Consider the following 27277-nt stretch of genomic DNA (forward strand, 5'->3'; position numbering starts at 1 on the left):
GACACATGCTCATTATATGCTGTAATTACCTCAACTGCAAAACCAGGCTCTAGGTAAAGTCTCTGTATGTCACTGCCTCCCTTCTCTACAAGGTGTTCTTGTGCCCTGCAACCCAGCCAACACCTTCTCAGTCCTCAGGCCACTGCAGAGACATGAGCTAGGGCTTTGTGTTTACATCTTGTGGTGGTGTGATAGACGTGAGGGGTGGTTGAAAGACGAGTCTTTTTAAATAATTTGCTTTGAAAACAAACATGTTCCCCAGTGAAAATGTTCTTGATTTCACTCACCCACCACTACAGCTGCTCAGTGGGTGGAAAAAGGGGACTCTAAACCTTGGTATCAGCCATGTGACGATGAGGCAGAATCTCAGATTATTAAGGAATTAAAGACAAAATAAATCAAAACCAGGCTGACATCAGACCACAGCATCCCACTATGAATTCAGAGCTCTTCACCCATCACTTCTGTACCTCAAGGGGTCTGAAATCTGTCATACATGTACCACACAGCTTCTTTACCTTCCTCCAAAGTCTGGACATGGAATAAACTGCTTTTCTGAATCTACACTGCAGCAGATCTTGATGTTTGAACAGGTGAATATGGATCTCAAGTGTTACCCCAGAAAGACCCTCAGGTCACGTCTGTGTTACTGTGATGGTGTTCTTCACCCTCACTCACGCCAATTCATCAAGGAAAGGAAAGAACTCTCATAGTTAATGGCCAATAGCAACATAAGAAAACTGTGTTCAGGACTAAAATGAGAATAGACACCAGAAGAAGATTCCTAGTAACTGCTGGGTTCTGCTTTTAACATGGAGGTTGAGAAGCTTCTTGTCCATCTGGCCTGGGTGGGTGATTAGACTATGTGATTCAGAAGACCCCTTCCACACTGATGTAACCCTGGAGGACATGAGATGAAAGGGAATCTTTTAAATGACAGCTCATATATATATATATATATATATAAAGCTCAACAAAACCCAGAAAAAAACCACTGGAGCCCTTGAGGAGCCTTTAAACATCCTTTAATTTGCAGTTTCAAGGCTGACACACAAGCAGTTACACAGCTCAGACAGAACACACCTCATCATGTGAAACCCAGCTGGGTTGACAACTTGCTTGAGAAACACAAGTTAATGTATTCTAGGTTTGGAGGGATGCTATCAGCTGCTCAGCCTCCACGAATAAGGAACCTTTCACCAGGTAGCTTTATATGGTCAAGGCAGGGTGACAGCAGAGCTGGGATCTGCCCTCCTCCTGCCCCTGGCTGAGCTACATAAGCCTGTGTGTCCTTCCAGTACATCAACTGATGATTGCAAACTATCTTTTGAGCTGGGGAAACTCCAAAGATACATTCAGAAGAAGAGAATTAAGTTTTGCTATTACTTTTTATTGGCAATTTTCTCTTACATCCACCACCACCCAGTGCAGTACGCGCTGTAGAAACCGATGCCATATGGCTCTGTGATAATGAAAAAGTAGAAGTGAAAACAAATGGTCCCAAGTTACCTCCCACTACTACTATCTGAAGGAAGGAATGAGCAACTAGATCTCTTTGCAGTGGAAAACAGCAGAAAACTTGATGCATCTACAAGTGTCATGGAGAACAGCACTGGCAGGGTGTAACCAGGCTCTGTGCAGCAACGCTGTTGGAATGGCTTCAAAGATCCCACATGTGACATGTGGTCTGTGCTGGACTGTCATGGTGTAGTAGACTGCCATGGTTCAGTGTAGCCTGAACTTCCATGGAAGACTATGACCCATCCCAGTGTGAAACCTTCACTCTCCCCACCCTGCGAGCTAGCAGCTTGCCTTTACATCTCAAGGCAAAGCAGAAAGCAACAGAGCAAAGCCAAATATCCCACCCAAAACCTCCATCAAGATGCCTGTTCCTGCTGTGCAGTCACTCTTGGGACGACACATTAAGGAAGCGTTTTGTGATTACACATCTAAACCCCCCAAACAACCCCAAAGCCAAATCTCTAATGGCTTCTCACTAGTGACAATGCCACCCAGAAGAGACACGCTCTTGCTTTTGATTAGAACATGAACACAGAGGCTCAGCCCTGCAACCTGGCAGCCCCCTGCTGCTCAGCTGCATGTGAGAGCCAGAGCAGATTACACGGTGGTGATTTTCTTGTCCTTGGTGGCCTGTTTGATAGCAGCCTGCTCACAAATGATCTCCTTCAACCGCTGCAACCTCATGTTCTGGGTGGTTTGGTCTCCCACACCCGTCTGGCTCCGGTGCAGTAGGTTCAGGGCATAGATGTATTCCAGCTCTGTGTACTTCACTCCTTGATCCACCACGAGGTTCAAAAGCTCGTCTGCTGTGTTGTAGAGCATCTCATAATACTGCCTGCAAAGCAAGCAAACAAAAAAACCCCACACTGGTGAATAGTGATACCTGATGCTCCAGACCTTTTTTGCTGTTGAATACCATCACCTGTTACTTCGAGCCATGAGCAGAGCAGGCTGGGTCAGGTCACAGGATTATACAGAATCACAGAACATTGGGAGTTGGAAGGGACCTTGAAAGCTCATCTAGTCCAACCCCCCTGCCACAGCAGGATCACCCAGACTAAACCACACAGGGACATGTCCATGCAGGTTTGAATGTCTCCAGAGAAGGAGACTCCACAACCTCTCTGGGCAGCCTGTCCCAGGGCTCAGGCATCCTCACTCTGCAAAAGTTTCTGCTTATATTCACACAGAACTTCCTCTGCTCCAGCTTGCACCCATTGCCCCTTGTCCTATCGCTGCCATCCCTGAGCAGAGCCTGGCTCTGTCCTCCTGACTCTCACCCTTTACATATTTACAGACATATGTCACCCCTCAGTCTCCTCTTCTCCAGGCTGAAGAACCCCAGCTCCCTCAGCCTTTCCTCATAAGGAAGGGGTTCCACTCCCTTCATCACCTTAGTGGCCCTGTGCTGGGTGCTTTCAAGGAGTTCTGTGTCCTTCTTGAGCTGAGGGGCCCAGAACTGGACACAATATTCCAGGTGTGGTCTCACCAGGGCAGAGCAGAGGGGGAGAAGGACCTCTCCTGACCTTCTAACACACCCCAGGATGCCATTGGCCTTCTTAGCCATGAGGGCACTTGGTTATCCTGTTGTACCCCAGGGCCCCCAGGTCCCTCTCCCCTACTTTGCTCTCCAAAGTCCTGTACAAAGAGAGCACAACCATCTTCCTATCGAACATCAGGAGATGCCAAGTGGGTGGGGAGATGCACAGGGGAGTGTATCTCACAAATCTGCTCCCCACATTCTTCCATACCCAGCTAAAACACAAACCACAGGGACCTGAGAACTCCTCTTTCCCAGCAGTTAGACTCAGCCTAGACATCACTGTTTGGTATCCAGCACGTAGAAAGCAGCAGATAGATGTGTCCAGAGATACACACATGGTGCTGTACAGCTGTTTATCTAGTTACTCAGCCTGTGAGATCAGGAGAGCTCTGGGAAGGAAAGGAATCACAGGGGTAGGGGAAGTGGAGTTTTTCTGTCCCTAATGAACCCCTCTTGCAGCCAGATGCTAATATGGAGCTTCAAGCCCAAAACTCCAGAGACCTCCAATGCTACTGTGACAGGCAGTTGGAGAGAAAAAAAGAAAGAATAATATTAAATAATGCAAAATAAAATTTGAGCCAGGAGCTGAGGTGCTTTTTTAAAAAAATAAATAAAAGATCATGTGAAGAGAAGGTGTAATACAGAGGCTGCTGTAAATTAGAGCAAAGTGGCATCGGTGAAAGAATGGGTTTCTGAGGAGAGGAATTGAAACAAGTACTGGAAGGGAAAATGTGTCCCCAGCTAGAGAAGCAGTGGGGCAATTCTGACAGCTGCCAATCAAACCACTGTGGAAATGATGGGCTGGGACTGGATGTCAGACTGGCTTATTTGCCTGGACTCCACAACCCAGGTGGAAGAGGTAAAACTAGTGAGAGCTGCTGGGGTCCTTCGAGACTTTCTCTTTCCCTTCTTCCTCTACACCACAAACTGATAAGGTTTGAGAGCAGGAGAAGAGTGTGTGACTCTCACAAAGCACTGTCTTCTGCAGCAGATGGGGAATCATATTAGTATATGATTAATTACACAGCACTGTTGTGAATTCCTGGCACGGCTTTTCCAATTCCCACAGCTTCACTCCGTGCCTCAGTTTCCCCACCTGTACCAAGGGATACAATCAGTCAGGAGTCTGTGGTCTAGATATCACCAGGACAAAGCACCCCAGCTAAAGGAAGGTGTGACTATGTAAGGCTTTCCAAAGCCCCTTTATGCAGAGGGGTTCCCAATCCTGGGTCAGGGATATGAGAAGGATCCACCAAGTGATGAACCTTGGCTGTGGGATTAGGTCTGTGTGGGGTGTCAAAAGCAAAATAAAGTGGTTCATGGATGGATAATACCCCTTTTTCTAGAGGAACTGGTTAACATCATAGCTTCATACAAGCTTTATATACCCTTGCAATTGAACAAGCTTCCCTGAAAAGCTTGAGGAAGTGAAAAGGTCCCTGTCTCTCTGCAGGCATCACACTTGTTTCAGCCACATACCCAGCACTTCTTTGGCCAAAGAGCAAAGCAAGGCAGAAAACAGGCTGCAGCAGCTGATGGGAAGGTCCCTGCATGAGTCCTCTGCACTTCTACAGGAGGACAAGGGCAAGCTAAAGCCTAAACCTTAAGTCTTGGTGGAATAAATTATTTAAAACCCAAGAGCAGGGGCTCCAGGAAAAGTTCTCACCTCCCTCCCTTTCTTTCCTCTTTGAATGCATTAAAATAGCAATCAGGGCAAACATGGCAAAGCTGCATATTAAATTTCTCTTGTTCTTTACTTTGCAGGCTCTCAGGTCTGGCTTAGCTGTGCCTTTGGAGAGCAGCCAGCGTGCAGCCAGACTGCAAATCACTGCAGCTACAGCAAAGTCCCACATTTGGAGTGTCTCAGGGCTCACCTCTCAGAGTGTGGCCAGGCTACTGGGCTTCAGAGCTCTTCAAGCCATCACTGGCTGTGGTAACCTGAGAATTTGCTCCTGTGGTTGAAAGTGGGAACCAACACAGCCAGCTGGGATCAGGTGGGAGGAAGGGCTGGTGGTTACACTCCAAAATCCTCCATTCACAGAATCACAGGGGTTGGAGGGGACCTCCAGAGATCATCAGGTCCAACCCCCCTGTCAAAGCAGGGTCCCTAGGACAGGTCACACAGGGAGGCATCCAGATGGGGCTGGAATCTCTCCAGAGAAGGAGACTCCACACCCCCCTGGGCAGCCTGTCCCAGGGCTCCCTCACCCTCACTGGGAAGAAGTTCTTCCCCAGACTGGTGGGGAACTCCCTGTGCTCCAACTTGAGCCCATTGCCCCTTGTCCTGTCCCCACAGACACTGAGCAGAGGCTGCCCATGTCCCCCTGTGTCCCACCCTTCAGCTCTTGAGAACCACTGATCAGATCCCCTCTCAGGCTTCTTTTCTCCAGGCTGAACAGCCCCAGCTCACTCAGCCTCAGAACAAGGGCAGACAGGATTTGGGTAGCACAGCCAAAAGAAGGCAGTGTGAGTGATCTAGGAGGATAAATGTAGAAGGCACAAGACACAACTAAGAAATAGCTCCTGGGGATGAATGATAAGCTGAAAAAGCGATCAAGCTGTTAGGCTCCATGCTCTGAGATACAGACAGTGAAACTCTTGGAGCTGATGGAGGATCAGTCCACCAGCATCAGACTGCCTGAGAGGACGTGGAGGTGGGGTCTGCTACTTCCCTTAGAAGCAGGGAGTAAATGGGGCAGAAAACTGCCTAAGTGAGAACACTAACCTAACCTAATCTAGGTGATCCTGCTTTGGCAGGGGGGTTGGACTAGATGATCTTTCAAGGTCCCTTCCAACCCCTGACATTTTGTGATTCCCTTAGAAAAGAAAGGGGAGCCATGCAAGCTGCTTGAGAACAGGTTTCAGAACTGCTGTCTGGTAGTACTTTCACCTGAGGGATCCCCAAATGTCCCCTGACTTACCACATGATAAAAGAGGATGCTTGTGCAGCTCAAAAGGCAGGTGGATAGGTGAGGATGGGGGACATTGTGCACATCCCTGTATCCGTTGCTGTTTGCAGAAAGCATTGGGGTAATCCCTACATGCTCCAAACTCATTTGATTTGGGTAACACTGAATCACCCTGTTTCAGCAACTGATTTTAGTTCCCATGCCTACAATGGGGAACCCAACAGCACAGTTGGTGGCCCCCCAGAAGCTACAGTGCCACCACATGCCATGATACAATGTACTGCTATACATCTCTTGTTCACTCAGACTGTGATGCTGAACAAGGCCAGTGTTTGACACAAGGATTGAAAAATACCTTCATGGCTCAGACAAGAAGCATTCTGCAAGGCTGATCTGGTCCCCTGCAGAGCCACAGCATCGAATCTCAAGCTTCTGAGGTAACGTATCATATGAGGAACGGCTGAGGGAGCTGGGGATGTTCAGCCTGGAGAAGAGGAGGCTGAGGGGAGACCTTATCACCAACTACAACTACCTGAAGGGAGGTTGTAGAGAGGTGGGCGATGGTCTTTTCAGCCAGGTCACAGAAGATAGAACAAGGGGCAATGGGCTCAAGCTGTGCCAGGGCAGGGTCAGATTGGATATTGGAAAAAAATTCTTTACTGAAAGAGTTGTCAGGGTCTGGAACAGGCTGCCCAGGGAAGGGGTTGAGTCACCTTCCCTGGATGTGTTCAAAAAAAGGGTTGATGAGGTACTTAGGGATATGGTTTAGCATAGGATGGGAATGGTTGGACTTGAGGATCTTCAAGGGTCTCTTCCAACCTTGTGATTCTTGTGATCTCATGATCTTGTGAACATCAATAGCTGAAGCCACAAAACCTGAGGAGGGTATTTCTCAGTACTGGAGTCAGGGAGGGGGAGACTAAACCAAACCCCATCTCCAATCACAGGAGCAGATTTAGCAGTTCAGTTGCTAACAGTGCTAACACTGTAATCCCAGCACAAGGACAAAGCCCCAGCACTCTGCTGAGACATCCAAGGAAAACTCCTAGAGAACCTCTCCATATGGAAAAACAAGACTTCCCTCATCACGGTAAGGCCTGTGCGACCAATCCACCTCCTGCCACAGTGATGGATGTTCTTTAAAACTTGCTCCTCTTGCAAGCAGACACATAAACCCCCAAAACAGCAGCTCTCACAGAGCTCCTGAAGTGGGGATGCAGTGGCAGGCGGCAGAGGCACAGCAGAGGCTCGGACTCATCCTCCTTGATAACACTGGTACTACTGTCAACTCTCTCCCAGCCAGAAAAACACAGCTCATTCTTCATCTAAAGGCAGTTAAAGGGACATCTAGTTACAAGCAGGGACTGATGAAGCACTGCAGGTCAGTGGTCTAAGGATGGGTTTTAATTTTAGCTCCACTCTTTAGCTATCATCAGTCCTGCAAAGGTTCTGCTTAGATTTGGTGTAATTAAATAGCTGTATCTGGGATCCTGCAGAAACTAAGATCCTCAATTGGAATGGCAGCTACCTACCCAGCAGCTCAACAGCATCCAGAAGGCACCTTGATGTGTCTCTCATTCAGAATGCCCAGCAGCTGCTGTTAGCCTTTAATGTTTTAGAAGCTTTGGGTATTTATCAAGATGCTGCAGTATACAGCTGGAAATCTAATACAAGGCTAATTCTGAGAGTGTGCAGAGAGGTGGGTGATGGTCTCTTCAGCCAGGGGACAGGAGATGGGACAAGGGGAAATGAGCTCAAGCTGCCCCAGGGCAGGGTCAGCTCAGCTGGGAGGGCAAAGTTCTTCCCTGGCAGAGTTGTGGGGCTGTGGCACAGGCTGCCCAGGGAGGGGGCTGAGTCCCCAGCCCTGGGGGTGTTGAACAGAGGGGAGATGAGGTGCTCAGGGAGCTGGTTTAGCACAGGACAGGAACAGTTGGACTCAATGATCTTAAAGGCCTTTTTCATCCTAGTGATTCTGTGATTCTGTATCAGCAATATCTCCAGTACAGTTATACACAGAGTGTGTAGAAAAAGCAGTAAGGTTGCCAAGGAAAGCACTGAGATCCAGGAAACATCGCTCACCTGCAGGGAATTTATGCTGAGCAGATGTGAAATGAGACTTTTACCTTTGCCAGCCCTGCCTGGGACTTCAACAAAATGACATATATATTGGATAGGGTGATCTCTCTGAGAGATGGCGAGTCTTTGCTCTGAAGCACAGGTGTCATGGCCTTCCCAAGGTGACAGAGCACCTTAAAAGAAGGAGCAAGAACTGAAGAGGTTTGTCTGCAGCCCAGACTGATCACCAGACAAGCTCAGCCAGGCAAGTCTGTCTTCACCCCACATCCTGAGAGCTGCCTTCCTTTTCAATCTGTCCCAGCTCTCGGATTACAGAAGAATTTGTCACCTAATAAACACAGGATTCATCTGTCATTCTTTGCAGGATCAGATTATTTTTTAATTAAAAATTTCCTACAAAATAAAGAAGAGGAGCGAGCGAGACAGGACGAGGGAGGGGAAGGGATGCATTTTTAATTGGGTGCAATTAAAAACCTGCCGCTTTGGCATGGCATTGCCTTCGGCCAAAGCCTATTTGCATGAGTAATTATTCACTCCATTACGAAGTCTGCTCAACTTTGCCTCCCTTGTCTTTGAAAGTATTAATAAATATTGATCAGACACACTCCTGTTTGCCTTTGCCCAAGCAGCTCTGATGGACTCATCTTCTGATGTTATCAAATAATGAAATATGAAAGAGTGAGTGGGATGAGCCTCTTGTTCTGTGATTTTTTATTTAGGCTCTTCATTTTACTTGCAGAAGTGTATTTGTTCCTGCTGTTATAAATGCTCTTTTGATTATCAAGAGGAGGTTGAGGAAAGCAAGTTCATGAGGGATGGGGGAAATAAATGGATGACAGGTGAGGGAAATCTCTGTTCGGTGAAAGGCTGGCCAAATGCTTTGTTTTTTTCTCAAATTTACCATTTAAAACCAGAGTGAAGAATTAATATTTATCAAAAGGTGATTCTATCGCCTGACAAATAGGTTAATAAATAATAGTAGTGGATTTGCATACCTAACCACAAAGGAAATTCAGCTTCCCAAGCCTGCAGTTGGCTTCTGTGTGAGCACAGCTCAGCACACGTGAGCTGACTGAGCCTACACAGATCAGCATCCTGGGCAGGAAGATCTTCCCAGTGCTCAGTAGTGAGATATCTGGGGTAAGAGACCAGATCAAAGCTGAGTCACCTGAATATGAAGTCAAGAATGCAACCGATGGGAACAGGGAAACCTTTTTGTTTGTATGATGCTTACTCAGCAGGTCAAAGGAGGGGATCATCCTCCTCTGCTCTGCCCTGGTCAGGCCCCACCAGGAGTGTTGTGTCCAGTGCTGGGCTCCCTGGGATAAAAAAGCCAGGGATCTCCTGGAGAGAGTCCAGAGGAGGGACAGAGATGATGAAAGGCCTGGAGCATCTCCCCTGTGAGGAAAGGCTGATTGACAAGGCAGGACAAAGGGGATAGAGTGAAGCTGAACGAGGGAAGGGGGAGATGAGATATTAGGGGGAAGTTCTTTGCAGAGAGAGTGGTGAGGGGCTGGAACAGGCTGCCCAGAGAAGGGGTGGGTGCCCCATCCCTGGGGGTGTTCAAGGCCAGGTTGGCTGGGGCCCTGGGCAACCTTGTGTAGCTCCAGGCCTGGAGGTTGGTGTCCCTGCCTGTGGCAGGGGGGTTGGAACTGTATGATCCTTGGGGTCCTTTCCAACCCAGACCAGTCTGGGATTTTATGATTCTATGACCTGGGACTGTTCAGTCTTGAGAAAAGAAGCCTGAGAGGGGATCTGATCAATGGTTAAAATATCTCCAGTGTGGGATACAGGGGGACACGGGCAGCCTCTTCTCAGTGGTCTGTGGGGACAAAATAAGGGGTGATGGGCTGAAGTTGGAGCACAGGAATTTCCACTCCAATATGTGGAAGAACATTTTCACAATGAGTGTGAGGGAGCCCTGGGACAGGCTGCCCAGGGGAGTGTGGACTCTCCTTCTCTGGAGAGATTCCAGTCCCATCTGGACGCCTCCCTGTGTGACCTGTCCTAGGGACCCTGCTTTGGCAGGGGGGTTGGACCCAATGATCTCTGGAGATCCCTTCCAACCCCTGTGATTCTGTGAGTCTGTGATACTCAGTTATTTATTTGCTTTATGCTGAAGAGCACAAAAGCTTGTTGGTTTTTATACACATAAATGTGGTACAGGTTCTCACAGAGCATCTTGCCTGCTTTGCTATGGAAGCACCAACAGTTCCTGTTTTACAAGGGAAAGGAAACATTAATCTAGCTCCAAGCCTTCAGCTCTTCAGCATAGTAAATACCTGGCCAAAACCTCCACTTATGTTCAGCTTCAGTGCTGATGGCCATATTTTGAGGGGACAAGGAGTGGACTGTCTGCTAAGAAGGGAGGGGTGGGGGGAGATGCTTCAAGATCTGGTCCCACTTCTCATCACCCGACTCTGGTGTCACTGGGGGTGCAGGGCAGGGTCACCAATTAGAGTTTTCTGTCCTTTACTCTGTGTTGAGTCTGTTCTGCCCATGACAATGATTGCTGAATGATCTCTCCCTGTCCTTATCTCCACTCCTGAGCCTCTCAATGTATATTTTCTCCCCTGTCCAGCTGAAAAGGGGAGTGATGGAGCAGCTTTGGTGGGTGTCTGGCCTCCAGCCAAGGTCAAACCAACACAAGGACTCAGAGTACATCAAGAGTCATGAGTTTAAGAGAATTTTATATCCTCTCCAGCCAGGATCAAAACCCCACAGTCGTGATATGACTGTTGGATGTGATTCCCAGGTGAAAGAAAAATTTGGACAAACCAAAACTGAAGCAGCTGATTAAAACACAAAACCAGTTTGTTTGGTTGGGTTTTTTTTTAAAGTAGCAGTTTTAAAACAAACCACCCAATTGCCAGCAGTGAACCCATTTTGCAAGGTTGAGTTTGGAGTATATATGTATCAAAAAAGATGGTTTCTTGAACTCTGTTCTTGGAGAAAGTGTAAAAAAGAAACCTGAAGAGGCTTTCTCATTTAGGAAAAAAAACCCTCTGGAATGGCAATCAGGATGAGACAAGCTCCTCTGAGGGCTATTAATACCATTCTCCATTTAAATGCTAATGTTAACCTATAACCCAAGGCCTGCACACAGGAAAGTTGTTCAAAAGATGGCCAGGTGAATGCAAAATTAAATTCTGATTTCCCTGAGAATGACTTGATCCCTTCTTAAGGGAAGGACCTTCAGATGATTCGTGTGATGTTTCAGAATAAAGGATCTTACTTTAATTATTCCTTCATTATAGAGCTGGGTGCCCACTCTGTAGTCGTGCAAGATGGGAAGAGTTTCACAAGGCAAGAAGTCAGAGCTGGGTGCTGACTTACCAAGAGGGAATAAAAACATCCCATACATTATCTCCCTCCCTTTTTGGTGATTAGGGAGCTTCTTTTGTAGCACCCACAAATCTCTTAGGTGCCCTAGTAAGAGAGTAAAAAAGGTTAAGTGTGAAGCACTTACTGAATCTGTAAAAACTCACATGACAGAACAATGGGCATGCAAGTAAAGAGGGAAAAAGGACCAAAGCTGCAGTTATAAAGTCACTTGGTTTTGATAACGTGGGGCTTGGTGGAATCATTACCTGTGAATATGCAGAGGAGGTGAGTGAAGGGACTTTCACATACTTTCCCTTGCAAAAAGAGAAGGTACAGCAAGAAATGAGGTAGCTGCAGTTCATGTAATGCAAGAAAAGATGGAGTTTTAGGGTTAGACAGAAGACATGGGGCTTTTCTGTCTGTGGAGCGTGAGATGTAGGAACAGGGGAAGAGATGAGAACGGAGTTGATGGTTACAGGGCACTGGAGTGAAGAGCAAGTTCTGAAAACTTGAAATACCAAGCAAAGGAAAAGCCCCATAAAGCAGCAATTACTGTAATTTCTGCACCTCATGAAGGCTGTGATGGTGTTTGCATACACACACCAGTGATCAGCATTTTAAAGCAAGAGCCTGTGAGTAGGGATGTTGGTTATTCTTCCAGCTCAGGAGCTAGTGGTAACAAAAATAGAGAGTAGTAGATGGAAGGCATCTGCCTCATGGCACAGCCACTCTCTAAATGCTGCTCAGCTTAAACTGCATCCCTCAAGTCCTCTATGCAGCCCTAAAACACAGGAGAGAATCTCATTACCCCCAGGGCACTATCCCACACCGGAATGTGTATCCTGATCAGCATCTGGTAAAGGTTCTTTCTTGATTTGTAATTAACCTGGAGCAGTTTGAGGGACAAGGACAGTAATGCCTGTTCTCTGCCTCCAGAATAACCCAAAAGGCTTCAGGGGAATTCTCACAGCTTCAGATATCCACACCAGAGCTGGGTTTGCTGTCACACAGAATCACAGAACTGCAGAGCATTAGGAGATGGAAGGGACCTCGAAAGATCATCTACTCCAACCCCCCTCCCAGAGCAGGATCACCTCAATTAGGTCACCCACCAACATGTCTTCTTCTTATCTCTGATCCTGTTTTCTACCTCAGACAAATTACTTGATTTTTGTCTCAGTCCTTCCAGCTGTAAAAACAACACAACAAAAAAAGACACTATCCTTACATCATACCCCAGATCATTTCTTAGTGACTGTGACCTCCAGAGGTACCACAGGAGCAGGAAGCACCGTTATACTGGAAATTCACTGTTATTTCCTCCTCTCCTGCTTGGTTTTCTTTCACAAACCATTTCACATCTTGGGTGTTTGCACATTTTAAGTCTTTTTTACATTCTTGCCCCTCTCCTGTTGTAGTACCACAGCACAGAGCTGTCTGTGTGGTGACAAGGCATCTGCCTTTGGCTTTGGACAAGGTGGGTTCTCCTGCACCTAGAGAAGATGCAGAGCATAGCAGCACGTGGATGTTTTTGCCTAATTTTAGGTTCCTTCTACAGTCCATGGAGACAAATGGGTGTTTCTTGGCCACAATTCATCTCTCCCCAGGCAGACATGAAAGGTGTCCATTCCTTGGCATGGTTTGGAAGAGGAGCTGCAGTTGATGGTTTGGAGGATGGAGTCAGGCTCTTCTCAGTGATGCCAAATGATAGGAAAAGGGGCAACGGGTGCAAGCTGTTGGGAACATAAGGAGAAACTTTTTCCCTGAGAGGGTGATGGAGCACTGGGACAGACTGCTCAGAGAGGGTGTGGAGTCTCCTTCTCTGGACACATTCAGACCCACCTGGATATAGAATCATAGAATCACAGAATGGCATGGGCTGGAAGGATCACAGAGCTCCAACCCCCCCTGCCATAGGCAGGGCCACCAACCTCCAGGCCTGGATCTGCACAAGGTTGCCCAGGGCCCCATCCAAACTGGCCTTGAACACCTCCAGGGACAGGGCATTCACTGCATCTCTGGGCAGCCCGTTCCAGCACCTCACCACTCTTTCTGTAAAAAAACTTCCCCCTAATATCCAATCTAAACCTTCCTTCCTTTAGTTTTAATCCATTCCCCCTTGTCCTGCCATTGTCTGCCCTTTTAAAAAGTTGAATCCCCTCCTGTTCCTCTGCTCCCTTCAGGGACTGGAAGGCTGCAATGAGGTCCCCCCACAGCCTTCTCTTCTCCAGGCTGAACTTGCCCAGCTCCCTCAGCCTCTCTTCACAGGGGAGCTGCTCCAGCCCCCTGATCATCTCTGTTGCTCCTCTGACCCCTCTCCAACAGTCCCACATCTTCCTTGTATTGGGGCCCCAGCTCTGGACACAGGACTCCAGCTGGGGCCTCACAGGGCAGAGCAGAGAGGGACAATCCCCTCCCTGTCCCTGCTGCCACCCCTCTGCTGATGGAGCCCAGGATCCCATCGCCCTTCCCAGCTGCCAGAGCCACTGCTGGCTCAGGGGAAGCTTCTCCCCCACCAGAACCCCCAGGTCCTTCTCAGCAGGGCTGCTCTCCAGGAGCTCTTCTCCCAGGCTGTATCCACGTCTGGGATTCCTCTGGCCCACCTGACACTTCCCAGTGTTGAACCTCATTTGGTTCTCCCAAGCCCACCTTCCCAGCCTGTCAAGATCCCTGGGGATCTCCGCGCATCACGCGGCGTCATCACGGAGGGGAACGCGCGCGCGTCACGTTTAAAACCATTCCCCCAACATCTCCAACCACCCACACACTGTGCAGCGACACGTGGTAATTACAGGGCTTTTCAAAGGAAGGATAAATCCATTAAACCCCCATTAACTAATTTTTCAAGAACAATATCTGAGACGCTCCCCGTAGCTCCATTCTGGCTGATACAATGAAGGACGGAATTCCTCCCTCTCCAAAAGGAACTTTATAGGGTATTAAATAAGCACCCTCAGCATTTATCTAAATCTTTAATTAGTTCTATAATATACTGATGATATCAAGGCTAATTAAATTTATACAGATAAAGAGCAATGAAATTCTAACCAAGTGAGCTGGAAAGTACATATTAAATAGTAAATTTAATGGTTCCAGCAGATAAATGCAATTTTATAGAAAAAAAATAAATCCCAATTTACATGTTGCATTGGAATTGATTTTGAGTGTGCAAACGATTGGAATTCTTACTATTTTAAAAAAAAAATCTATCAGGAAAAGTGCTAATCCAGCCTGTTTAAATATCAGTTATTAATGCCAGCATGTGCAAATAAGCCACACAGATTTGCATTTTTACTGCACATAGTAAAAAAAGAAAAAAAAAAAATACCATATGCCAGTTTATAAAGAATATTAAGCAATTTTTTCCCCCCCTTGCCTCATGCATAAATGAGAGGAAACGTGGAAATGAATGTAGGCCGAATGAGGAATCAGCAGTTCCATGGAAAGTACCACAAAGATTGCTCCAGTCAGCAAAAAAGAATATAATTTGAGCTACCCTTTGGGAACGACAATTACTGTGGCAGAACCCACCCCCCAGCTTTATTTAGGATCAAGTGGCTTGGAACTGGATACAAAGAACCCTGGTGCTGTAATCAGGGAGATGCTCAGTGGTGCAAGTTTTTGCTGATTTTTTTAATAAAACCAGGGATGTTTGGTAGCTACTGATGGGTGAAGGACGTAGGTGATGAGATCTGCTTGCTAAAGGCTAGGACAGGCTGCAACACATGAGCAGCAGTAGGAAATTACAAGTCAAAGTCTGCCTGTAGTAGGTCATGGTTGGGCCTTGGTGCTTCAAAGGTACTGTGCCCCTGTACTGGGCATTGGTGAGGCTGCACCTCGAGTGCTGGGTCCAGTTCTGGGCTCCTCAGCACCAGAAGGACATGGAGGTCCTGGAGTGTGTCCAGAGAAGGGCAACCAGGCTGGGGAAGGGGCTGGAGGGCAAATCCTCTGAGGAGCAGCTTATGGAGCTGGGGGTGTTGAGCCTGGAGAAGAGGAGGCTGAGGGGCGACCTTATCACTGCCTACAACTACCTGAAGGGAGGTTGTAGAAGGGTGGGTGATGGTCTCTTCAGCCAAGTAACAAGAGACAGGACAAGGGGCAAAGGCCTCAAGCTGCACCAGGGCAGGATCAGATCAGATATGAGGGGAAAGTTCTTCCCTGGAAGAGTTGTCGGGGCCTGGAACAGGCTGCCCAGGGAAGGCCCTGGTTGAGTCACCATCCCTGGATATGTTTAATAGATGTGTAGATGAGGTATTTAGGGATCTGGTTTAGCACAGGACAGGAATGGTTGGACTTGATGATCTTAAAGGTCTTTTCCAACCTTGTGATTCTGTGAAAGGTGGTTTGAACCACTTGCTAGTGACCAGCAAATAGCCCAGAAGTCTCCAAAACTCCTGCTCATGGGTTTGGGTTTTTTTTTTTCTGGCTACTTTTGTTTATTTGGTTTGAATCCTAGAATCCCACCATCTCCTGAGTTGGAAGGGACCCATAAGGACCAGAGTTCCACTCCTGGTTCCACACAGGCGCAGCCAATTCAGAGCAGGGCACTGAGGGCATCAGCCAGATGCTTCTTGACCTTAGCCCAGCTTGGAGCTGTGACCCCTTCCCTGGAGAGCCTCTGCCACTGTCCCTCTCACTACAGAACCTCTTCCTAACAGCCAATCTAAACCTTCCCTGGTGTAGCTTCACACTGTTCCCTCAGGTTCTATCACTGAATGCTGCAGTGTCTTCAGAAATTAGGGAACTGAGATTTTTTGTTGATGTGCCAACACTAAATTTGGTTCATTACTATCTTTTTGGTTGAACACACTGCAATCTCTCAAGGAAGAGCCCTTTACTGGATTCGATTGCATCATGGCACTATCATTTCTTCCTCAACATCATAACCTTGCAATAGATGAGAAACTGCTGAGACTGGAAGTGACCTACAGAACACCCACTCACTCATTACTGCACAGACCTATCCAAACCAAGAGGAAAACGGTGCAGCAGCCCTAAATCCTACCCACTGGCTCATCATCAGTTCCCACCACCACCAAGATCCCAAGCTCATTGATTATCATGCCCTCCTAATGGTGAATGGAGAAAAAAATGGGCTGAAGTCAATTCATCCTACACGAAAATAGCTAATTATATTGGCTTGCAGTGTCCTGTGGAGCTCCTTTATTACAATGAAGCCAGGCAGCCAGGATGGATTCAATGCCAAATCTTTTAGATGGTTGAAAGTAGAAGACATCATCAGAGAACTATGGGTCTCCTGGATGAAGGAGTTAATGCTGAAGAGCTTCAACACTCTTTTCCATGCATTCTATATGTTGACCACTGGCCAGGTGAACATTTCATCCCACCTAATATGCCAATTCTCAATACTTCTCCTGAGGCTTAGAAACCTTCAGATTTGCAGGCTAGACTTATTTATGGCCAGCTGCTGCTCATTTGCTCTTCCAGCCATATTTTTGGCTGAAATTGCTTTTCCCTCTCTAACATACTTAGAGCAAAGAGGTGTTTGCAGAAGGAAGCCAACGCCTTCCTAAGGTATTGTTGTAGTAGGCAAAGCAAGAAGGCCACTTTTAATGGTTTAAAATACTGTTTAAAATACTGCTCCTGAAAGAACATTGACCTAAGCCAGAGCAAGAACAGGCACTGCTGTGTGCAGCACAACTGTGGCCTCTTCTGGCCATTCTTGGTGAAATTTTAACTCCAACGATCTCCACTTTTTGAGCCAACAAATCTGCACTACAATAGTCTTTGCCAGACAGCACAACCCCATCACATTTAAAATGAAAACAGTATCAGGGTGATGTCAGGGCAGGACAAGACCCACAGCCATAGATGTGGTTTCTATCTCCTTCTCTACTGCATGGAGAAGCCATGTCTGGTTGTCTTACTGATGGACCATCTAGGAGACACATCCCTTTGCTCACCACTCCTTACCTACAGGCTCTAAACCCCAGACAGACCCCACTGCAGCGTGACATCAGCTCCTTGGAAACAAAGTTGGTCCCTACAGAGTGAGAAGACAATCCCAGCATTGCTTCTGAAGGGATAGAGCCATGAAAAGCAGAGAAGTTCCTCCCAACTGCTATTTTTATCTCACTCCAGAAACTGTACAAAACCTCCAGACTCTCTGCTGCAAGAACTGGACCTGTAGGTTTTTCAATTAATTTATTAGCCTCCTCTTCCAATTTCCATTACTACGTCTCAAAGCACTTAGAGTCATCATGTACAGAACTCATCCATTTTCTGAAAAGGTGCCTTTGTGGTGGAGAAAATGAATGTCCCTTGAGATTAAGGGGGCCAAGTGAAGTCCTTTGTGTCTGCAATAGGATGGCTACAGCCCAGTAACAGCCATCCCCATGCTGATGCTCACTGCTTGTATCTGAAACAGTGTGGCCAGTAGGTATAGAGAGTTGATTGTGCTCCTGGACTGGGCACTGGTGAGGCTGCACCTTGAGTGCTGGGTCCAGTTCTGGGCTCCTCACCATAAGAAGGACATGGAGGTCCTGGAGTGAGTCCAGAGAAGGGCAACCAGGCTGGGGAAGGGGCTGGAGGGCAAATCCTCTGAGCAGCAGCTGAGGGAGCTGGGGGTGTTGAGCCTGGAGAAGAGGAGGCTGAGGGGAGCCCTTCTCCCCACCTCCCCTGCCCTGCCAGGAGGGTGCAGAGAGGTGGGCGATGGTCTCTGCAGCCAGGGGCCAGGAGCTGGGCCAAGGGGCAATGGGCTCAAGCTGCCCCAGGGCAGGGTCAGCTCAGCTGGGAGGGCAAAGTTCTTCCCTGGCAGAGTTGTCGGGGCTGTGGCACAGGCTGCCCAGGGAGGGGGCTGAGTCCCCAACCCTGGGGGTGTTTAATAGACAGGTAGATAAGGTGCTCAGGGATCTGATTTAGCATAGGACAGGAATGGTTGGACCTTAAAGGTCTTTTCCAACCTTGGAATCCTGTGAAAACTGCTCAGGACCAGCTTCCCTGCTGGTGTCCACCTTTGAATCTCCTCCTGGGACAAAAAAAGCACATTTTCCTGATGATTCTCAGGATCTGCACATTTGCATGCTACGAGGGAAGGAAGAATGAATTTCCCACAGCGCCCCAAACAGTTCACAGATGGCAAAAAATTACAATCATTTACCAAGTTGCGTTGGGCTTAGGAAAACAACCTGGAACACCAAGGCACTGAATCTTATTAAAAAAGGCATATTTTACATATTGCTTCTTCATAACACAAGCTGTTCTCCATGAAAGCATAAAACTTGCTATTATTTGCACCTCTTTTCTTCTTCTCTTTGTTTTTTGCAGACACGACAACGTGGAATACGCATCTTGATATACGACTTCTGTAGGCGCTTGAGAGACTGACTTGAGCTTTAGATGTTAATGCACTTAGGTGATGAGAGATGTCATTGGAATTTTATAGCTTTTCTATAGCATTTGATCTCAGATCTGGAATACAAATTGTAAAATACAAGGCAAGCTCTACAGCCTTCAATAAAAACTCAGGAAGAGATGACACAGACTCACAGAGCTGTAGGGGTTGAAAGGGACCTCCAGAGCTCATCGGGTCCAACCACCTGCCAAAGCAGGGTCCCTAGGAGAGGTCACACAGGTCGGTGTCCAGATGGGGCTGGAATCTCTCCAGAGAAGGAGACTCCACACCCCCTGGGCAGCCTGTCCCAGGGCTCCCTCACCCTCACTGTGAAAAAGTTCTTCCACATGTTGGTGCGGAACTCCCTGTGCTCCAACTTGAGCCCATCGCCCCTTGTCCTGTCCCCACAGACACTGAGAAGAGGCTGCCCATGGCCCCCTGTGTCCCACACTTGAGATATTTATGAAGATCCCCTCTTAACCTTCTTCTCTCCAGGCTGAACAGCCCCAGCTCCCTCAGCCTTTCCTCACAGGGGAGATGCTCCAGGCCTTTCATCATCTCTGTCCCTCCTCTGGACTCTCTCCAGGAGATCCCTGGCTTTTTGATCCCAGGGAGCCCAGACCTGGACACAACACTCCAGGTGGGGCCTGAGCAGGGCAGAGCAGAGGGGGAGGATCCCCTCCTGTCACCTGCTGCCCACACTCCTCCTGATGCCCCCCAGGATCCCATTGTCTCTCTCAGCCCCCAGGGCACGCTGCTGGCTCATGGCCACCCTGTCACCCACCAGGACCCCCAGTTCCTTCTCCTCAGAGCTCCTCTCCAGCAGCTCCCCCCAGCCTGTCCTGATTCCAGCCCTTATTCCTTCCCAGGTGCCAGACTCTCCACTTGCTCTTGTTGAACCTCATCTGGTTTCTCCCTGCCCAGCTCTGCAGCCTGTCCAGGTCTCCCTGAACGGCAGCACAGTGTCCTGCGTGTCAGTCATTTCCCAACAGTGATACAATCTGTTGACATCACATGTGTACATCCAAACGCTGTGCTTTGGGTGTAATTATTTCAATATCTTCTGAAAATACAAGAACTGAGGGTTTTTTTTGCTCTTTACCTGAGCGTTGTGGATTTTTCTTGGCTACAAACCCCAGGTTCATTACGGGACGGATTTAATTGCTACATCAGAGCTTGTGTGTTGCTCTTCTACATCTGAGGTGTGAAAGTTCAGGGACGCCAATCAGGCACGGTGCAGATGCCACTCTGCAAAATGTTCTCAGACAGTCTCCATCTGTCAGATATGGTAATACTTGCACTCCATCAATAATTCACCTCCTTAACTCCATGTTTCCTGCATCTGAGTCAGGTTTTTTCATGTCAGCCTCACCAGAGGATCTGCCTGGGACAGACAGGAGTTGCCTGATCTGCATTCCCCATTCAGACTGTGTGTTTTTATGCCCTGGAGCCAGTCACCTTCTGTGGTTGAAGAATCATCTCTCAGTTTCCTCAGTTTTTTGCCAATTTAGCTGCACAAATCACGGATTCCCTTTTGGGGCAGCATTTTCAGCTCATTCAGGGATGGATGTCACAGGGTTGTGTGGGATGAGCAGGTCAAGGGAAGGGATTCTGCCACTCTGCTCTGCTCTGGGACACAGACCCCACTGCAGTGCTGCCTTCAGCTCGGGGGTCCCCAGGGTAAGGAGGACATGGAGCTGTTGGAGTGAGTCCAGAGGAGCCATGGAGATGATGGGAGGGCTGGAGCTCCTCTGCTCTGGAGCCAAGCTGGGAGAGTTTGGGTGGTTCAGCCTGGAAGAGAAGGCTCTGGGGAGACCTCAGAGCACCTTCCAGTATACCAAGGGGGCTGTTAAGAAAGATAGGGACAGGCTTTTCAGAAGGGCCTGTTGAGATAGAACAATGGGTAACGTGTTTAAACTAAAAGAGGTTGGATTCAGCCTAGATACAAGGAAGACAGTTTTTACACTGAGGGTGGTGAGATACTGGTCCAGGTTGCCCAGAGAGGTGGAAGATATCCCATCCCTGGAGACTTTCAAGGTCTGATGGACAGGGGTCTGAGCAACCTGATCTACTTGAAGATGTCTCTGTCCATGGCAGCGAGGTGCTTGGACTAGATCATCTTGAAATGTCCCTTCCAACCCAACCACGCTGTGATTCTAGGGTTCTGAGTATGACAATGACACCTTAGTATCCAAAGCCCAACTCAGATGGACCACACCTTTTCTGGGAAAGCTCATGATGAAAAACATAAACCAATGCAGCTGGGGGAAATACTTCTTCAGGAGCACCAACAAGGACATGTGGCTTGCCAATAGCAGGACTCACTACTGGCCTTGAGATGTCCAAAAACTCCAAAACAGACCAAAACTGAATGAATTAAGGATCTTGCTGGTTAGAGAGTAATTAACCGCTGAGAAATGGATTTCAGTTTGCCTAAACACAGGTGTCTAGTGCAACCTGCCAGTCCTGCTCACACCCCTACGCTATCCAAGGGTCTTTCAAACAGCATATTTAGGAAAGTGAATCACATCCTTAGCAAGTCCCTGGTAAATCTGGGAACAAAGCCTGCTCCAGGGAGGGTCAGAAAGCTACTTGAGCCAGTTTAACCCCTTTAGCATGCCAACCTGCTTCTTAGAGCTGGACTAACCCTGAGCAAAGGTCCTGCTAAGCTGGCACCATGGGCCGTAGAGCCAACCAGAGGCCACTGAGCTCTGATCAGTCCTGAAGCAGCTGAGTGTTGCCCCCAAGCCTGGAGCATGTGGAGTAGTGAGCACATGTGAGATGAGCACGTATGTTGGAACGCATCAGCTCAGGCTGCAGGTATCTGGGGGTGGGCTCCTCCCTGCAGTAGAAGACATGCACCCAGGGACCTGCCACACCAGCCCCTTTTCAGTGGTCTGTGGGGACAGGACAAGGGGCGATGGGCTCAAGTTGGAGCACAGGGAGTTCCCCAGCAATCTGGGGAAGAGCTTCTTCCTGGTGAGGGTGAGGGAGCCCTGGGACAGGCTGCCCAGGGGGTGTGGAGTCTCCTTCTCTGGAGAGATTCCAGCCCCATCTGGACACTGACCTGTGTGACCTGTCCTAGGGACCCTGCTTTGGCAGGGGGTTGGACCTGATGATCTCTGGAGGTCCCTTCCAACCCCTGTGATTCTGTGAATGCTCGTCTCCCTGGCTCAATCCTGCAGATTTCTGGATGCCATTGCATCACCAGGGTGGAATGCTCTGCTCCCTGGCTCAATCTAATGAAGAGACCTCTGTGAAAGACATGACTTTAGTGTGCAGAAAAGTGATGAGCAACGACTCTTCAAAACATATCACACACCCCAGTATCTGTTATTTCCAAGCAGATTATCTGGTATGAAGCATTGCAGTTCCTAATGAGATCTGACTGACAGGGTAAACCAATCTGCTACTTAAGGACTTGCATGTGTCTTTCTATCTGTGGGGCTTGTGCTAGAAAGATGCAGCCTACTGTGAAAAAGGCAGGACATTTTTCTAATTGCTTCCATTTGCAGGCTGGAGCTAGGCAATAGAGATGCAGTTCAAGCTGACAATCCAATATTTACTTGTATTTCAGCTGCAGAAAAATGCCTGGGATGGTTGTTCTTCACACACGGATGGTTCCTCCTTCCCTTGCAGTTTTTTTTTGGTGTGATGCCAACATCCCCCCTTCAAATAATCTGCCCTTCCTCTAACAGCTCTGTTTGCTGTGTGCTTAAGCAGAAGCTCCCAGCAGACCACCACACCTTCAGCACATGAACTTGACCCAGGCAGAGCCCACCTTAAAGCACAGGAGCAAGAAAGCATTTGCTAGATCAAATAGCAGCTCCAAGCAGGTTGTGTGTTAGCTCAGACATGGAGTTCACATTCACATAGAGTTACAGGGGTGGCTGTTCCCGTGGGATGACTCTGGGTGTTTGTTCAGGCTCAATTTGGAATCTGGGGCTAAATTCTGACCTTGTTTGATCAGTGTCAAACATGACAGGCCAAGGCTAGATGACAGAGACCCCACCTCAAACCAGATTTATCACCATGGCATTATTTGATCCTTTAGCAACTGTAAGATGTAGTTGGAGGTTTGCTTGTTACATCCCCATCTGGTTGGCAAATGAAGCAGTATTTGTATCTTCTACCTCCCCCAAGCAAAGCTCTCCCATAACACCAGCCAGCCCTTACAGGTGAGCATGGAGGACCTTGCTCCAAAGAGAGCAGATAACCCACTGAAGCCCATTCCTTGTGCTGGTAGGTGCCACTCTTTGCTACTGCAGAGGAACAAAACTCCCTTGAAAGCAAAACCAGCTTCTCCTTCCTTGCTTCTCCCTGGACATCAATCACATGCAAAACAGTAATAATCACAGGAAGTAATTTAAGACTGAATTGCAATTAAAATACATAAAGAAACCCAGCTAGAGATGCCACTGCACATCCATGGATACAGACAGATGCTCGTGGTCTCCCATGAGAGCACAGAGAACCTTGGATGCTCTTCTCAAGCTCTGCATGGTACACAGGTTCTAGAGGAACAGGTCCCTCTCCATCCCTCCTTCAGGCTCTTTCTAACACAGAAATCTCTGCCAACACAATGAGTGTCACCAGGAGATACCAGTGAGATGTGCTGTGGTGTGGGAGGAACAGGGAAGGCTGTGAGCCTTGCCATGGGATGGCTGAGGACATTGCTTCCCATCTTGGCACAGCTCTGCCTGTGAAATAATCAACTTTACCCCTTGGAATCATGAAGCACAGAACGGTCTTCCCTCTCCCCAGTCTCTCTCCAGTTGCTTAGGAGATTGGGGATCTGCCATGACATTTAGGTTCTGTTTCAAGGTGGAAACTTTCTAGTAAGACCATTACTACCAACTACTCATGTTCCATGCTTGCATGGCCTGCCTGCCTTCACCCCCGAGCTGCTGTGTCTCCAAGCAGTGCCATGGAGGTCCATCACATTTCAACGTGCTGAGCTGTGCCCAGCAGTGCCCACTACCATAAATCCAATGCCTGTTTCAGGGGGGATGCTGTAAAAGGTGTATTTTTACTCCACCTTTAATGTTCTGCTCAGATCCCCATTACCATCCCTGCACATTGCTGCCTCAGTGTCTCCAGTGCAGTCACAGCTGCAGCCCAATGCTTTGTGTGATGCTTGATGTGATCTCCATAGCCTGGAGCTGTGGAAGTGCTGGGGACCAAGTGAAAACAGGAGGAGAAGGTCCTTGGACTTGAGTGAGAGAAGAGAATTGCTAAAATGTTCCTGTGGCATTTCTAAAGCAAGCCAACAGCTAAAGCTGTCCTCTGTGCACACAAAAGCCTGCCCAGCCCCTTCACTGCTACAGCCAGTGGTGTAGCACATGTGTTTCATGCTTTCACATTCATCTTCCTATTTCTGTGGTATGAGAAAGCCTGCATTAACCTGGCAGGTTCTGATTACTGTGGTGGGGCTGTGGGTTTGGTCTCCTGATCCAGACTGGGACCCGGTCTGCAGACTGTGTAGCCTGGTGAGCTGGTGGGGAAGCCCCATGGCCTTGTTCCAGCCCATGTATTTCATGCTTCATGCAAAAACTGAAGTGCAGAGAGAGCCTGAAGCCCTCTCTGGGTGGACTCCTTGGCCCACCCCTGAGCCATAGACAACATGACCTTTGCTGGTTTACTGGGGAGCCATGATCACGTGGTGAGCACAGACTACACCATCTCTGGCACTGTACAACTTGGTTTTGCTCTGCATTTTTGCTGTGATCATCACCCACATACCAAATTCTCTGCAGTCAAATAAAGGAACTATTGATGAGAACTCTGGGATTTTGCAAGATAACCACTTGGACAAGCTGGAGAAGTGGGTCCATGTGAACATCATGAGGTTCAACAAGGATAAGTACAAGGTCCTGCACCTGGGTTGGGGCAATCCTCATCATCAATACAGGATGGGAGATGAAGTGATAGAGAGCAGCCCTGCAGAGAAGGATTTGGGAGTGACAGTGAGCTGACAATGAGTGCTCACAGCCCAGAAGGCCAACTGTATCCTGGGCTGCATCAAAAGGACCGTGGCCAGCAGGTCAAGGGAGATGATTCTGTCCATCTACTCTGCTCTTGTGAGACCCCTGGAGTCCTGTGTCCAGTTCTGGAGTCCCCAATATAAGGGCATGAACTGTTGGAACGGGTCCAGAGACGGCCCACAGAGGTTATCAAGGGGTTGGAGCATCTCTCCTATGAAGTCAGGCTGAGAGTTGGGCCTGTTCAGCCTGGAAAAGAGAAGGCTCAGGGGAGACCTTACAGCACCTTGCAGTCGCTGAAGGGGCCTACAAGGAAGCTGAGGAGGGACTTTTTAGTAGGGCCTGGAGTGATAGGACATGGGGGAATGGTTTTAAATTGGAAGGGAGGAGATTTAAATTAGATATTAGGAAGAAATTCTTCATCACTACAAGGGTGGTGAGGCCCTGGCACAGGGTGCCCAGGGAGGTGGTGGCTGCCCCCTCCCTGGTGGTGTTCAAGGCTGGGTTGGATGGGGCCTTGAGCAGCCTGTGCTGGTGAGAGGTGTCCCTGCTCATGGCAGGGGGGGTGGGAACTTGATGATCTTTAAGGTCTCCTCCAACCCAAACCATTCTATGATTCTATGATTCTAAGACAACAGTGACTACCAAGACTCGCATCCACAGGATGTGCTTTTGAAACTTGGTCTGCAAAGAAACCCAACACTCATCCTATGTACCACAGACCTGGATAAACACAATGATCCAGTTCCAGCTGGACAGCCAGTTCCCTCAAACTCAGACCTCATACTAGAGAGACAACAGCTCCACGAGCAACTGGTCAGTATCGTCCCGGAGGCCAAAGTCACTAAAGGTAGAAATTAAGAAGAAAAACTTCTAACAAGAAAAATCCCTTCCCTTTAATTACCACTAGCAATGCAGCATGACAGAGAGAGATAAACACACATGCACCTACACAAATAAGGAGCTTGGGAACACAAAGTAATTACTTTGATTTTTTTTTTTCCATCCCCCCACCGACATTCAAAACTTATTAGTCTCCAGAAAGCACATATCAGCAAAAGACTGTCACCTCAGGGAGAAATGAGGAATTTGTTTGTAATTCATTTCCAGGAGGATATATCCTGCTGTTGTTAATGCAGAGGAAGAACGTGCCCTGGCCAAGTCTAACAACCAAAACCATTTCTTTTTTAAAAAAAAAAAAAATGTTTATTTCCATCTTCCTGAGCTTCTCTCCCTGGAAAGGTGGACGCTGGTTTCTGTGGGCTGGGGAGTTGGGCTCCATTGATTGTTTCACTAACGCATCAAGAACCAAGCAAAGAAAAGTCAATGAAGCCTCTCTGTTTTTTTTTTTTGTTTGTTTGTTTCAGTCCATTTCCAGTTTAGGAAAAATTGAATTAATCTCTTTACTCAGAGCAACTCAGATATCCACATTCAGGCAATGAAAATCATTACAGAGGCTGCTAAAACCTGTGTCTTTAAAGGTTGCGGTGTGAAGATTAAAAGCGCCTCCGGGAAAAACTGAAATGGCTGATCAAAACAAACCCATCAAGTCAACAAAGGAATGTCTGGCCAGGACCAGTGCCTTCCAGTACCCATGGATATTTTAAGGTGCTTCCTCTGCTCTGTGGAGTGATAGAGAATCACAGACTCACAGAATCATAGGGGTTGGAAGGGACCTCGAGGGATCATCATGTCCAACCCCCCTGCCAAAGCAGGGTCCCTAGGACAGGTCACACAGGGAGGTGTCCAGATGGGGCTGGAATCTCTCCAGAGAAGGAGACTCCACATCCCCTGGGCAGCCTGTCCCAGGGCTCCCTCACCCTCACTGGGTAAAAGTTCTTCTGCATGTTGGTGTGGAACTTCCTGTGCTCCAACTTGAGCCCATCGCCCCTTGTCCTGTCCCCACAGACACTGAAAAGGGGCTGGCCATTTCCCCCTGCATCCCATACTTAAGATATTTATAAACATTAATAAGGTGCCCCCTTAGCCTTATTTTCTCCAGGCTGAACAGTCCCAGGTCACTCATCCTTTCCTCGTAGGGGAGATGCTCCAGGCCCTTAACAATCTCCATAACCTCCTCTGGACTCTCTCCAGGACATCCCTAACTTTTTTACACCAATGGGTCCAGAACTGAAGCGAAGTGTGGATGCTATGTGATTTCACACACCATGGCATGCTGAGCTTTAAAGATGTAGGAACCGCCAAATGAATTCAGCCCCATAAACCAGTTAATACAGGGCTGCTACTGGGTGTTAAAACCCATCGGGGGTGCTTGTGGATTGATCTGCTCAACCTGCAAAGTCATCTCCTGACCCCTGGCAGCTGGGGAGGGGGTTCATCTTGTCTTGATAGACATCTGCTGTGGATAATTCCACCCAAGCACGTCACCTCTGCTCCCCTGTCCTTGTGAGAAAGCAACAGGCACTCCTGGGAGCCCCTTCATCTCATTTCCAAGGAAATTTGAACCAATCCAGAAAATCACACTCTAATCATGCTCACTTCTCACTACATGCTGTAAAGGGAACAGAGGGCAACCAGCTCCGATGGAGACGTGACCGTGGCAGACTTG

The 27277-nt window shown here is 48.2% G+C and overlaps 1 protein-coding gene across 1 annotated transcript in view; it reads right to left on the reverse strand.

The window, feature by feature from the left end:
• Positions 1-1014: 1014 nt before the first annotated feature.
• The window catches only part of EXOC4 (exocyst complex component 4), a gene marked incomplete at its 5' end in the record, with an annotated part of 481981 nt that continues 455718 nt past the window's right edge, over positions 1015-27277 (reverse strand). Inside the window, one exon of the mRNA XM_084273112.1 lies at positions 1015-2356. Coding sequence (XP_084129238.1) covers positions 2119-2356 — 238 coding nt within the window. The 3' untranslated portion in view covers positions 1015-2118. The remainder of the gene's footprint in view (positions 2357-27277) is intronic.

The sequence above is a fragment of the Gallinula chloropus genome (assembly GCF_964237585.1).
Source record: "Gallinula chloropus genome assembly, chromosome: 1".
Taxonomy (NCBI): domain Eukaryota; kingdom Metazoa; phylum Chordata; class Aves; order Gruiformes; family Rallidae; genus Gallinula; species Gallinula chloropus.